This window comes from Vipera berus (assembly GCF_964194415.1).
Source record: "Vipera berus genome assembly, chromosome: 4".
In the NCBI taxonomy this organism is placed as follows: domain Eukaryota; kingdom Metazoa; phylum Chordata; class Lepidosauria; order Squamata; family Viperidae; genus Vipera; species Vipera berus.
The window spans coordinates 2,554,360-2,565,720 of NC_138206.1; the positions used below are offsets into that span (position 1 = coordinate 2,554,360).

Genomic DNA, 11,361 nt, shown 5'->3' on the forward strand with positions numbered 1-11,361 from the left:
GCTTCAGAAAGAAGGTTGCAGTTTTATTGAAGAGGAGAGCCGGACAGGAAGATGGCTCTGGAAGAAAAAGAGAGAGTGAGCACATGTAGGGAGTGGGTTTTTATACCCTCTGGGGCTTTTGTGTTCGGAGTTGTTCCTGCGGCATGAACTTTGACCTGAGTCTGAGTGTGCCCTTCGGCATCTGTGGGTTAATCCTAATATCTCAGGGGTCAAGCTACTTCGGGGTCAAGCTATTCTCCAAAGCGTCTGAAAGCAGGACAAGAAGCAACGGAGGGAAACTAACCAAGGAGAGAAGCAACCTGGAACTAAGGAGAAACTTCCTGACAGTTGGAACAATTAACCAGTGGAACCACCTGCCTCCAGAAGCGGTGAATGCTCCATCACTGGAGGTTTTTTTAGAAGAGACTGGACAGCCATTTGCCTGAAATGGTATAAGGTTTCCTGCCTGAGCAGGGGGTTGGACTAGATGACCTCCAAGGTCCCTTCCAACTTTATTGTTGTTGTTATTATTATTATGTCCTGTCTTAGAGTTTGGGAGGGGTATGTAGATTTTAGGTGTCTTTGTCTTCGTAAGCTTCTAGTTGGAGGCCTCCAACTTTCCTGAATGGATTATCACATCTGCATTTCTACAGAGCTGGTTTCTGCTTGGGGGAGGGAGACTTGGGACTATGAAAGAAAAATTGGGCATGCTCTACTGCCTCTTTAATATTTGCCTCTCTGGTGGGGGGGCTGACTTCCCACAAATCCCCCCCCCTTTGTGCCATAATAGTGAGGGTGACACACACTTACTGGCCCAAGAGTAAGATTGATCTGATCAGGGAGACTTGGTAAACAAGCTTTAAACCGTTAATGCAAAAAAAGGGGGGGGGGTCCTAATAGAGTTCAACCATGAAGGTCTAACGCCAGAGCAAAAATCCTGTTAGATGGAAAAGAAATTTATAGCGTCCAATATTCTGTGCCAATTCTTTTCAAATGTTGGGTGTCACTTTGAGCTTCCAGTCAGGTTTTGAAGCACGTGCCTCCCAAAATTCCTCACAGCCATGGTTTGCCTCAGTACGTAACCACTGGCTGCCCATTTTCAGGGGTTGTTTCCTGCCTTAGCAGGAAACAACCCCTTAGTTCAGTTCATCCAGGTTAAAAGTAAAGGTGAAGGTTCCCCCGCACACGCGTGCTAGTCGTTTCCGACTCTAGGGGCCGGTGCTCATCTCCGTTTCAAAGCCGAAGAGCCAGCGCTTGTCCCAGGACGTCTCCGTGGTCGTGTGGCCGGCATGACTAGACGCCAGAGGCGCACGGAACGCTGTTACCTTCCCACCGGAGCGGTCCCTATTTTCCTACTTGCATTTTTGCGCGCTTTCGAACTGCTAGGTTGGCAGAAGCTGGGACGAGTAACAGGCCCTCTCTCTGTTACGCGGCACTCGGGATTCGACCCGCCAAACTGCCAACCTTCTGATCGACAAGCTCAGCATCCTAACCCACTGAGCCACATCATCCAGGTTAGTGATGTCCAATTGAGGTTAGCCAGTGTGCAAGCCAGGCTGTTACATTTTCTTCAGTTGCACATAGTTGAGCCCTAGGACTCCCAATCTGAGTCCACCAGGGCAAGATACCCAGGGTTAGGGTTTGGAGATCTCTTTCCTGCTACCTCCTCAGTCAGGGCATATGAATTGCAAATCACCTGAGGGGGGGGCTGGTTCCCTCCCCCTTGGAATTTTGCTGGAGGTTTTAATGACACAGGGCAAGAATCAGGGTGGAGCTTTACTGAAGGCAGGTGAAAGAAAAGATAGACTTGGTGTGATTATGAATGGTGCGTGTGCGTGTGTGTGCGCGTGGAGCTACTAATACAAACAGGCAATACAAACATTCTGGATAAATTTTCCCTCCCACCAGACAGAAGTCCAAAGCTGTCAGGACTTGCTGTGGCAACTATTTCCAAATGCCATCACTCCATGAATCCATTCAACTGGCTTATTGTTCCCTATTCTATTCTATTCCATATTTTCTATTCTATTCCATTTTTTCTATTCTGTTCTATTCTATTCTATATTTTCTATTCTATTCCATTTTTTTTTCTATTCTTCTATTCTATTCTATTCTATTCTATTCTATTCTATTCTATTCTATTCTATTCTATTCTATTCTTTATATTCTATCCCATTCCATTTTTTCTATTCTATTCTATTCTATTCTATTCTATTCTATTCTATTCTATTCTATTCTATTCTATTCTATTCTATTCTATTCTTTATATTCTATCCCATTCCATTTTTTCTATTCTATTCTATTCTATTCTATTCTATTCTATTCTATTCTATTCTATTCTATTCTATTCTATTCTATTCTATTCTATTCCATTCCATTTTTTCTATTCTATTCTATTCTATTCTATTCTATTCTATTCTATTCTATTCTATATTTTCTATTCTATTCGATTCTATTTTTTATATTCTATTCCATTCCATTCCATTTTTTAAATTCTATTCTATTTTTTATATTCTATTCCATATTTTCTATTCTATTCTATTTTTTATAATCTATTCCATTCCATTTTTTCTATTCTATTCTATTCTAATTCTATTCTATATTTTATTATTCTATTCTTTCCATTACATTTTTTTCTATTCTTCTATTCTATTCTATTCTATTCTATTCTATTCTATTCTATTCTATTCTATTCTATTCTATTCTATTCTATTCTATTCTATTCTATTCTATTCCATTTTTTATATTCTGTTCCATTCCATTTTTTTCTATTCTATTCTATTCTATTCTATTCTATTCTATTCTATTATTCTATTATTCTATTCTATTCTATTCTATTCCATTTTTTATATTCTGTTCCATTCCATTTTTTTCTATTCTATTCTATTCCATTTTTTATATTCTGTTCCATTCCATTTTTTTCTATTCTATTCTATTCTATTCTATTCTATTCTATTCTATTCTATTCTATTCTATTCTATTCTATTCTATTCTATTCTATTCTATTCTATTCTATTCTATTCTATTCTATTCTATTCCTTATTCTATTCTATTCTATTCTATTCTATTCTACTCTACTCTACTCTACTCTACTCTACTCTACTCTACTCTATTCTAATTCTATCCTGTTCTGTTCTGTTCTAATTCTATTTTCTATTCTATTCTATTCTATATTTCTATTCTATTCTGTTCTGTTCTATTTCTATATTTCTATTCTATTCTATTCTATTCTATTCTATTCTATTCTATTCTATTCTATTCTATTCTATTCAACTATAAATATTCTATTCTATTCTATTCTATTCTATTCTATTCTGCTATTCTATTCTATACTGCTAAGCTTGTAAGCCGCCCTGAGTCTTCGGAGAAGGGCGGGATATAAATGGAATTAAAATAAAATTAAAAATAAAAATAAATTCTATTCTATTCTATTCTATTTTTTCTATTCCATTCCATTCCATTTTATTCTATTCTCACTAAACTAAGCCAGCTAGCCGTGCCTGAACACACCTGTAAGTGGGTCACAATTGGCCCTCGGCCTGCAGCCGTGCCTTTAGTGACCGTTTGCAGTGACAACGGCAAGAAAAAAGCAACTTATCGCCAATCCTCACCCTTTTTTTTCCTCTTTTCTTTTTTTTTTCTTCCTCCTGGAATTCTCCCGTCTTCAGAGAAGATGGCTAAGGATCCCGGGGGGCTTGTTCGGATGACCCTCTTCCGCCAGGAACGGAAGGCCACTTACCGCATCCCAGCTCTGCTCTACCACCCTTCGTCTTCTCTCTTCTTGGCCTTCGTGGAGAAACGTTTCTCGCCCCGGGACGAGGACGCCAAGTTTCTGATGCTGAAACGCGGATACAGAGAAGGCGTCACCGTTAAGGTAACCCCGCAGCCCCAAAATAGCCCTGATCCTCCCGATCCGTCCAGGCAGGTCCTCGGTTTACGATCACAGTTGGGCCCAAAATTTCTTTGCTGAGTGAAGCCCTTGTTTGGCCGGCTTCTGCCTCATTTCAGGACCTTTCTTGTTGTTGAGTGAAGCATTGCAGTGGTCCAGTTAGTAACACGGTCGTTATGGGAATCCAACTCACCCATTGACGGCGCTTGTCGGAAGGTCGCAAAAGGGGATCACCCGTCTCTTTCTCTCTCTCTCTCTCTCTCTCTCTCTCTCACACACACACACACATGGGATGCTGCGACCGTCATAAGTATGAACCAGACGGCCAAGCATCTGAATTTGGAGCACGTGACCACAGGGGGGCGCTGCGACAGTCATAAGTGTGAAGAATTGTTTTTTTTTCAGTGCCGTTGTAACTTTGAACGGTCGCTCAGTGAATTGGTTATAAGTCGAGGACTACCTATGCAGTGTCTGTAGCCTTCCCAGCCAGCTTCCCAGTCAACGGGGGAATGCAGATGTGCTTAGCAATCCGTGATTCGCTTAATGGCCTTAGCAGAAGAGGTTGCGAAATTGAGCACAGTTCACTTGACGACCGCCTCACTTAGTGACGCAGGTTCTGGCTTTACTGGTGGTTTTAAGCCAAGGACTGTCGGTCCCTTTTCCAGGGTCAGCTGGATGGTTTCATAATTCTATTTTTTAAAAAAGATTATCTTTGAATAGCTAACTCCTAAATCTGTATTTCTGCCTTCTGTGGATTGGCAGGATTCGCAAAATGTACGCTTTCTTTGTTTTTGTTTTTCTTTGCATTCTCATTGGACTAGAAGTTTTAGGGCTGTCCTGGCGGAGAGACTTCCACGAAACAGGATTATTTATTTTTATCCTACCTCTGCTATTTTTACAAACGGTTCAAGGTGGAAAGGATTCCTAACACACCTTCCTTCTGCTATTTTCTTGACAACAACCCTGTGAGGTGGGCTGGGCTGAGAGACAGTGATTGGCCCAGCCTCACCCAGCTGGCTTTCATGCTTAAGGCAGAACTAGAACCCACCGTCTCCTGGTGAGTAGCCCAAAATCACCCAGCTGGCTTTCATGGATAAGGCAGGACTAGAACTCACCGTCTCCTGGTGATTGGTTCAAAGTCACCCAGCTGGCTTTCATGCCCTTAGGTGGAACTAGAACTCACCGTCTCCTGGTGATTGGTTCAAAGTCACCCAGCTGGCTTTCATGCCCTTAGGTGGAACTAGAACTCACCGTCTCCTGGTGATTGGTTCAAAGTCACCCAGCTGGCTTTCATGCCCTTAGGTGAAACTAGAACTCACCGTCTCCTGGCGATTGGTTCAGAGTCACCCAGCTGGCTTTTATGCCCTTAGGTGGAACTAGAACTCACCGTCTCCTAGCAATTGGTTCAAAGTCACCCAGCCGGTTTTCATGCCCTGAGGTGGAACTAGAATTCACCGTCTCCTGGCATTTGGTTCAGAGTCACCCAGCTGGCTTTTATGCCCTTAGGTGGAACTAGAACTCACCGTCTCCTAGCAATTGGTTCAAAGTCACCCAGCCGGTTTTCATGCCCTGAGGTGGAACTAGAATTCACCGTCTCCTGGCATTTGGTTCAGAGTCACCCAGCCGGCTTTTATGCCCTTAGGTGGAACTAGAATTGACCGTCCCGATTTCTAGTCTCTTGCTTTCACCACGAGACCAAAATGGCTTCACATGCTGGTTCTACCTATAAGCCTTTACGTAGCTTATAGGGACTGGCTGCCCAGCTGGAATCTGTACAGGTAGTCCTTGACTTATAACCATTCAAAGTTACGACGGCACAGAAAAAAAATGACCCATAACTCTTTCCACACTTGTGACCGCTGCACCATCCCCGTGGTCATGTGATGAAAATTCGGCTACTTGGCAACTGGTTCGTATTTATGACAGTCGCAGCATCCCGGCGTCTCTGTGTGTGTGTGCGCGCGTGCGTATGTGTGTGTGTCACGTGATCCCCTTCTGCGACCTTGCCACGACCAAAGTCTACGGGGGAAGTCGGGTTCGTTTCAAGTCCGTGCTACGAAGTCAACCCCATCAGTGATTCACTGTGCAAAGAAAGTTTCTAACATGGGAAAAAACTCAGCAAATGTCTCACTTAGCAACATAAAGGGGGACTCAATTTTGGTCATACGTTGAGGACTACGTGGCAAGGAAGAAAAAAAAATCAACTGCTGAACAATTGGCCAGCCCAAGTTAAACATCCATTTCTGGTAGCCCAAAACATACAAAGAATGCTTGCTGGAATTGGGTCTGTCCAGTTTAATGAAGAGAAGGACGAGGGGGGACAGGGTAGCAGTCTTCCAGTATCTCAGGGGCTGCCCCAAAGAAGAGGCAGTCCAGCTATTCTCCAAAGTGCCTGAAGGCAAGACAAGAAGCAACGGATGGAAACTCATCAAGGAGAGAAGCAACCTGGAACTAAGGAGAAACTTAGCTCTCTACATGGGGCTGCCCTTGAGGACCACTCGGAGGCTTCAACTGGTGCAGAATGCGGCCGCGCGAGTTGTGATGGGAGTTTCCCGATACTCCCGTGTAACACCTCTTCTCCGTGAGCTGCATTGGCTTCCGGTTGCCCTCCGGGTGAGATTCAAGGTGCTGGTAATGACCTATAAAGCCCTAAATGGCATGGGTCCGGATTATTTAAGGGAACACCTGCTGCCGGCATCAACTTCCCATCGTCCTGTGCGCTCCCACAGGGAGGGCCTTCTCAGGGTCCCACCAGTAAAAGATTGCCGGTGGGTTATTCCCAGGGGAAGGGCGTTCTCTGTGGGCGCGCCGGCCCTATGGAACCAACTTCCCACGGAAATCAGGACTGCCCCCGACCTTCGCTCATTTCGCCGGGACTTGAAAACCTGGTTCTTCCAGCTGTCTGGCCCAGACTGAGGGGTTTTGTTTTAATTTAATTTAATTTAATTGGGTTTTAGTATAACTTCAGGGACTGTAATTTAATCATAGTTTTAACTGGTTTTAATTTTGTATGCTATGTATTTTAATTTTCCCTGTAAACCGCCCTGAGTCCTACGGGAATAGGGCGGTATATAAATTTAAATAATAAATAAATAAATAAATACTTCCTGACAGTTGGAACAATTAACCAGTGGAACAGCTTACCATCAGAAATCGTGGGCGCTCCATCACTGGAGATTTTTAAACAGTCACCTGTCTTAGATGGCATAGGTTCTCCTGCTTGAGCAGGGGGCTGGACTAGAAAACCTCCAGGGTCCCTTCCAGCTCTATTCTATTCTAAACTAGGCAAGGATCAAAAGCCCTTGAGTGAGTTATAGTTGCGTTTTCGGTTCCCCGTTGTCCAGAACCTGAACTCCCACAGCACCGGCTTAACCTTTTCATGTCCCCAAACCGGTGGATCGTCACCTTCCCTTTGAGCCGAGTGTGCAGGACACAGACACTCCATCGGTGTTGGGCGAAAGGGTGTGGAAGTGGAGTTGTGTTTCAGGTTCAACCAAAAATAAACGGCACGCGCATTCCCAGCGCGTTAGTTAGCCTCCAAAATTAAAAACATAACCTTTTCCTAGCACTTGGCTAGCAGCAAAACCCAACAAGGTGATCTACAGCAGGAGTCCTCAACCTTGGCCAATTTAAGCCTTGTGGACTTCAACTCCCAGAATCCCTCAGCCAGCAAGCCATTCCACTGGCTAATTGTCCTCACTGTCAGGAAATTCCTCCTTAGTTCCAGGTTGCTTCTCTCCTTGATTAGTTTCTCTCTGTTGCTTCTTGCCTGACCTTCAGGTGCCTTGGAGAAGAGGTGGACCCCGTCTTCTTTGTGGGAGCCCCTCAAATGTTGGAAGACTATCATGTCAAATCTGGTCATTCTTTTCATTAAACTAGACATAGATAACAGTTAATAGAACAGATAACAGAATAACAGGGGACCTTGGAGGTCTTCTAGTCCAACCCCCTACTCGAACAGGAGACCCCTCTCCTATTTCATGCAATTGGCCATCCAACCTTTTCTTAAAACACCTCCAGGGATGGAGCATCCACAACTTCTGGAGGCAAGGAGTCCCACTGGTTAATTGTCCTCACTGTCAGGAAATTCCTCCTTAGTTCCAGGTTGCTTCTCTCACGGATGAGTTTCCCTTCATTGCTTCTTCTCCTGCCTTCGGGCGCTTTGGAGAAGAGGTGGACCCCCTTTTCTTTTGGGGCAGCCCCTCCAATATTGGAACTCCGCTATCCCGTCACCCCCTAGTCCTTCACTCTGTCAAACCAGACACGCCCAGTCCTTAATTCAGACTCATTTTGACCCTCCCTTCTCCTAGTGGGGTGACCCCGTGCAGTTGAAGACAGCGGGAATGCCCCACCACCGCACCATGAACCCCTGCCCGGTTTACGACAAGAACAACGACGTGATATTCCTCTTCTTCATCTGCGTGAAGACCGACGTTTCGGAACAACGTCAGCTCTGGAGGCGGAGCAACGCCGTCCGGCTGGGCTACATCACCAGCCACGACGGTAGCCGGACCTGGAGCGCCATGACCGATTTGACCGAGCAGCTGCTGGGTGACGCGGAGGCCAGCAGGTGGGCTACCTTCGCGGTGGGACCAGGCCACGGCCTGCAGCGGAGTTCGGGAGACCTAGTGGTCCCAGCCTACGCCTACTACGTCTACAAGTCGTGGTTTGGCTTCTCCTTCCCGTGGTGGGTCAAGCCCCATTGCTTCACTTTCTACAGCAGCGACGGTGGGCAGACGTGGCGTCGGAGCGAGCTCCTCAAACCCCTGAAGACCACAGAGTGCCAGCTGGCCGAGCTGACCTGCCAGGACAACAGGAAGGTGTTATATTGCAACGCCCGAAGTTTGCACAGATTCCGAGCTGTGGCCTACACTGTGGATGATGGACACCGCTTGATGGGTCATGCCCTCTGCACGCAGCTGAGCGAGCAGCCCCTGGGATGTCAAGGAAGCGTCGTGAGTTTCTACCCCTCGGATCGGGACCAAAAGGAGGAGCCAAGTGGCTCAAGGTCTCCGACGGACGCCTCTCCACCTTCAGCTTCAGCCAGGCGTTCCAAACACACATGGCTGATGTTCTCCCATCCCACCAGCAGGAAGAAACGGGAGGATCTGGGGATCTACCTGAATCCTTCTCCGATGGAGCCAAGCAGCTGGTTGTCCCCTTGGGTCCTCCATAAAGGGCCCAGTGGCTACTCGGACCTGGCCGTGTGTGAAGACGGGGAATCTCCTGTGTTTGCTTGCATATTTGAGCGTGGAGAGACCAAGGCATATGAGGAGATCGCGTTCTACATCTTCACTCAGGAGGAGCTCATGAAAAACATGATGCTCGTTAAGCCGCTGGCAACCTCGGCCAAACTTACCACCTCTAAAATGGCGGCTCCTGCTTACTCAGGGGAAATAAAGCTTTGAGAAAGATTAACTTACTGTGCTGGACCAGTATATAGTCATCTGGTCCATTATTTTTATTCATATATATATAGTAAAGTGCGTGCTAGTCGTTTCCAACTCTAGGGGCCGGTGCTCATCTCCGTTTCAAAGCCGAAGAGCCAGCGCTTGTCCGAGGACGTCTCCGTGGTCATGTGGCCGGCATGACTAGACGCCAAAGGCGCACGGAACGCTGTTACCTTCCCACCGTAGTGGTCCCTATTTTTCTACTTGCATTTTTACGTGCTTTCGAACTGCTAGGTTGGCAGAAGCTGGGACGCGTAACAGGCACTCACTCTGTTACATGGCAATTGGGATTCAACCTGCCAAACTGCCGACCTTCTGATTTTCCTGCGTAGAGTTGAAGGTGTAGGAGCAACGTTTCGACGGAATCCCATCCGTCATCCTCAGGCTGGTGGCTTCAGAGGAAGCTGAAGCCACCAGCCTGAGGATGACGGATGGGATTCCGTCGAAACGTTGCTCCTACACCTTCAACTCTACGCGGGAAAAAACCCGAATGACCAAAGATCCATATATATATATATATATATATATATATATATATATATATATATATATATATATATATATATATATATATATGTACACGGTGGTTCAGTGGGTTAGGACGCTGAGCTTGTCGATTAGAAGGTCAGCAGTTTGGCGGGAGACGTCCTCGGACAAGCGCTGGCTCTTCGGCTTTGAAACGGAGATGAGCATCGGCCCCTAGAGTCGGAAATGACTAGCACGCATGTGCGTATACATATATATATATATATATATATATATGTGTGTGTGTGTGTGTGTGTGTGTGTGTGTGTGTGTGTGTGTTAAGAATTTTGTCAAGGCTTTTTGACAAATATATATATCGCTTAGGAATTAAGAACTGTGTTAGAGCATTTAGCATTTAAAGTGTCAGTGCTGCAAACACTGACAGGTTTTACACTGACAATATAAGAGACAGCCTGTTACTTTAATTGCTTCATTTGGGGGGGAGGGAGGAAATCTACCCGGATGTTGTGAGAAGATTGGAAAAGTCCGCGTACAGAATGGGAAGTGAAACCTCATATGTAAAACTAATTGGATAATGTGATTTATGACGTGTAGATAAGGGCAGGGATTGTGTGTGTGTTATGATGGATTTGGGGGGAAGAGATTTCAGATTCTGGCATCCCTCCATGAGTGCTGATGTTCCGTTTCATTATTAAGACTTTTTAGATAAACAATGCTTGCATTTTGTTTGAAACTGTTATCTTTTATCAGAACCATGACATAAAGGGTTAAAAGCTGTATCCTTAAGAGAACTGTGTGTAATCTAGATATTGTAATTTTCATGAAATGAGATAAAGGAAATTTGGGTCACCTGAAAGTTAAATATTACGGATATTAAAGGCTAAACCGGAAATATGTAATTAAAAATTAAAACTAGGTAAAATTTAATAACAGGATATTGATTGTTTAATTGAGATTTATTAAGATGTGTATGAGCAAAAGAAATGTATAGCTGCGACAATGAAGTTTATATTAAGTTTTGATACAATTAGAAATCTGTTAGCCTAAATATGAAATATTTAATATTCAATATTATTTAATATTCAAAGTGTTTTGAATAAGAGTTAAATTAGATCACTAGACACATTAAATGGAATATTTAAAGACTAAATGTATTTTTAATTATGGTTAAAAAGAATAAGAAATTATGGAAATGAATATAGATTAGCTTAGGAGGAACATATATTTTAAGTACTATTTTACTTTCTGTGTTTCTTTATTCTCGCTCTTTTCCTTTTGTTTACTGTTTTTACCTATTCTTTAAGAAATGTAAAAGTGTTGAGATGGTTTATATGGGAAAAAATGGATTTAAATCTTTAAATGTAATTAGCTGTTGAGATGATCTTAACCAGTAAGAGTACTACACCATCCCATCTTATGCCCATAATTGCCAATTAGAGTCGTAAGTCAAGGACTGCCATCCTGCCATTTTCCATTTAAATGTTATCCCCTTTATGACTTGTGGACTTCAACTCCCAGAATTCCTCAGCCAGTGTGAGGGAAATATGACCCCTTTAT

General features: G+C 44.2%; 1 protein-coding gene across 3 annotated transcripts; it reads left to right on the plus strand.

The window, feature by feature from the left end:
* The first annotated feature begins 1,225 nt into the window (after positions 1-1,225).
* On the plus strand, positions 1,226-9,446 carry LOC308667582 (sialidase-3-like). Of its 3 annotated transcripts, none has more exons than XM_081326893.1 (3): positions 1,226-1,493; positions 3,648-3,853; positions 8,179-9,446. In XM_081326893.1, the coding sequence occupies exons 2-3, from the start codon at positions 3,653-3,655 to the stop codon at positions 9,274-9,276; spliced, it is 1,299 nt and encodes a 432-aa protein (XP_081183019.1). In that variant the 5' UTR covers positions 1,226-1,493; positions 3,648-3,652; the 3' UTR covers positions 9,277-9,446. The 3 variants fall into 3 exon arrangements, with proteins under 3 accessions (XP_081183019.1, XP_081183018.1, XP_081183020.1); XM_081326892.1 differs by having other exon boundaries at positions 3,653-3,853; XM_081326894.1 differs by lacking the exons at positions 1,226-1,493; positions 3,648-3,853 and adding an exon at positions 6,375-6,481.
* Positions 9,447-11,361: the final 1,915 nt, after the last annotated feature.

Excerpts from the sequence above, each read along its gene's own strand:
- LOC308667582 (XM_081326892.1), top strand. The coding sequence starts at position 1,269 with ATGACTAGACGCCAGAGGCGCACGGAACGCTGTTACCTTCCCACCGGA. Across the intron at positions 1,494-3,652 it reads CACTGAGCCACATCATCCAG|ATGGCTAAGGATCCCGGGGG; the intron begins GTTAGTGATGTC and ends TCTTCAGAGAAG. Across the intron at positions 3,854-8,178 it reads GAGAAGGCGTCACCGTTAAG|TGGGGTGACCCCGTGCAGTT; the intron begins GTAACCCCGCAG and ends CCCTTCTCCTAG.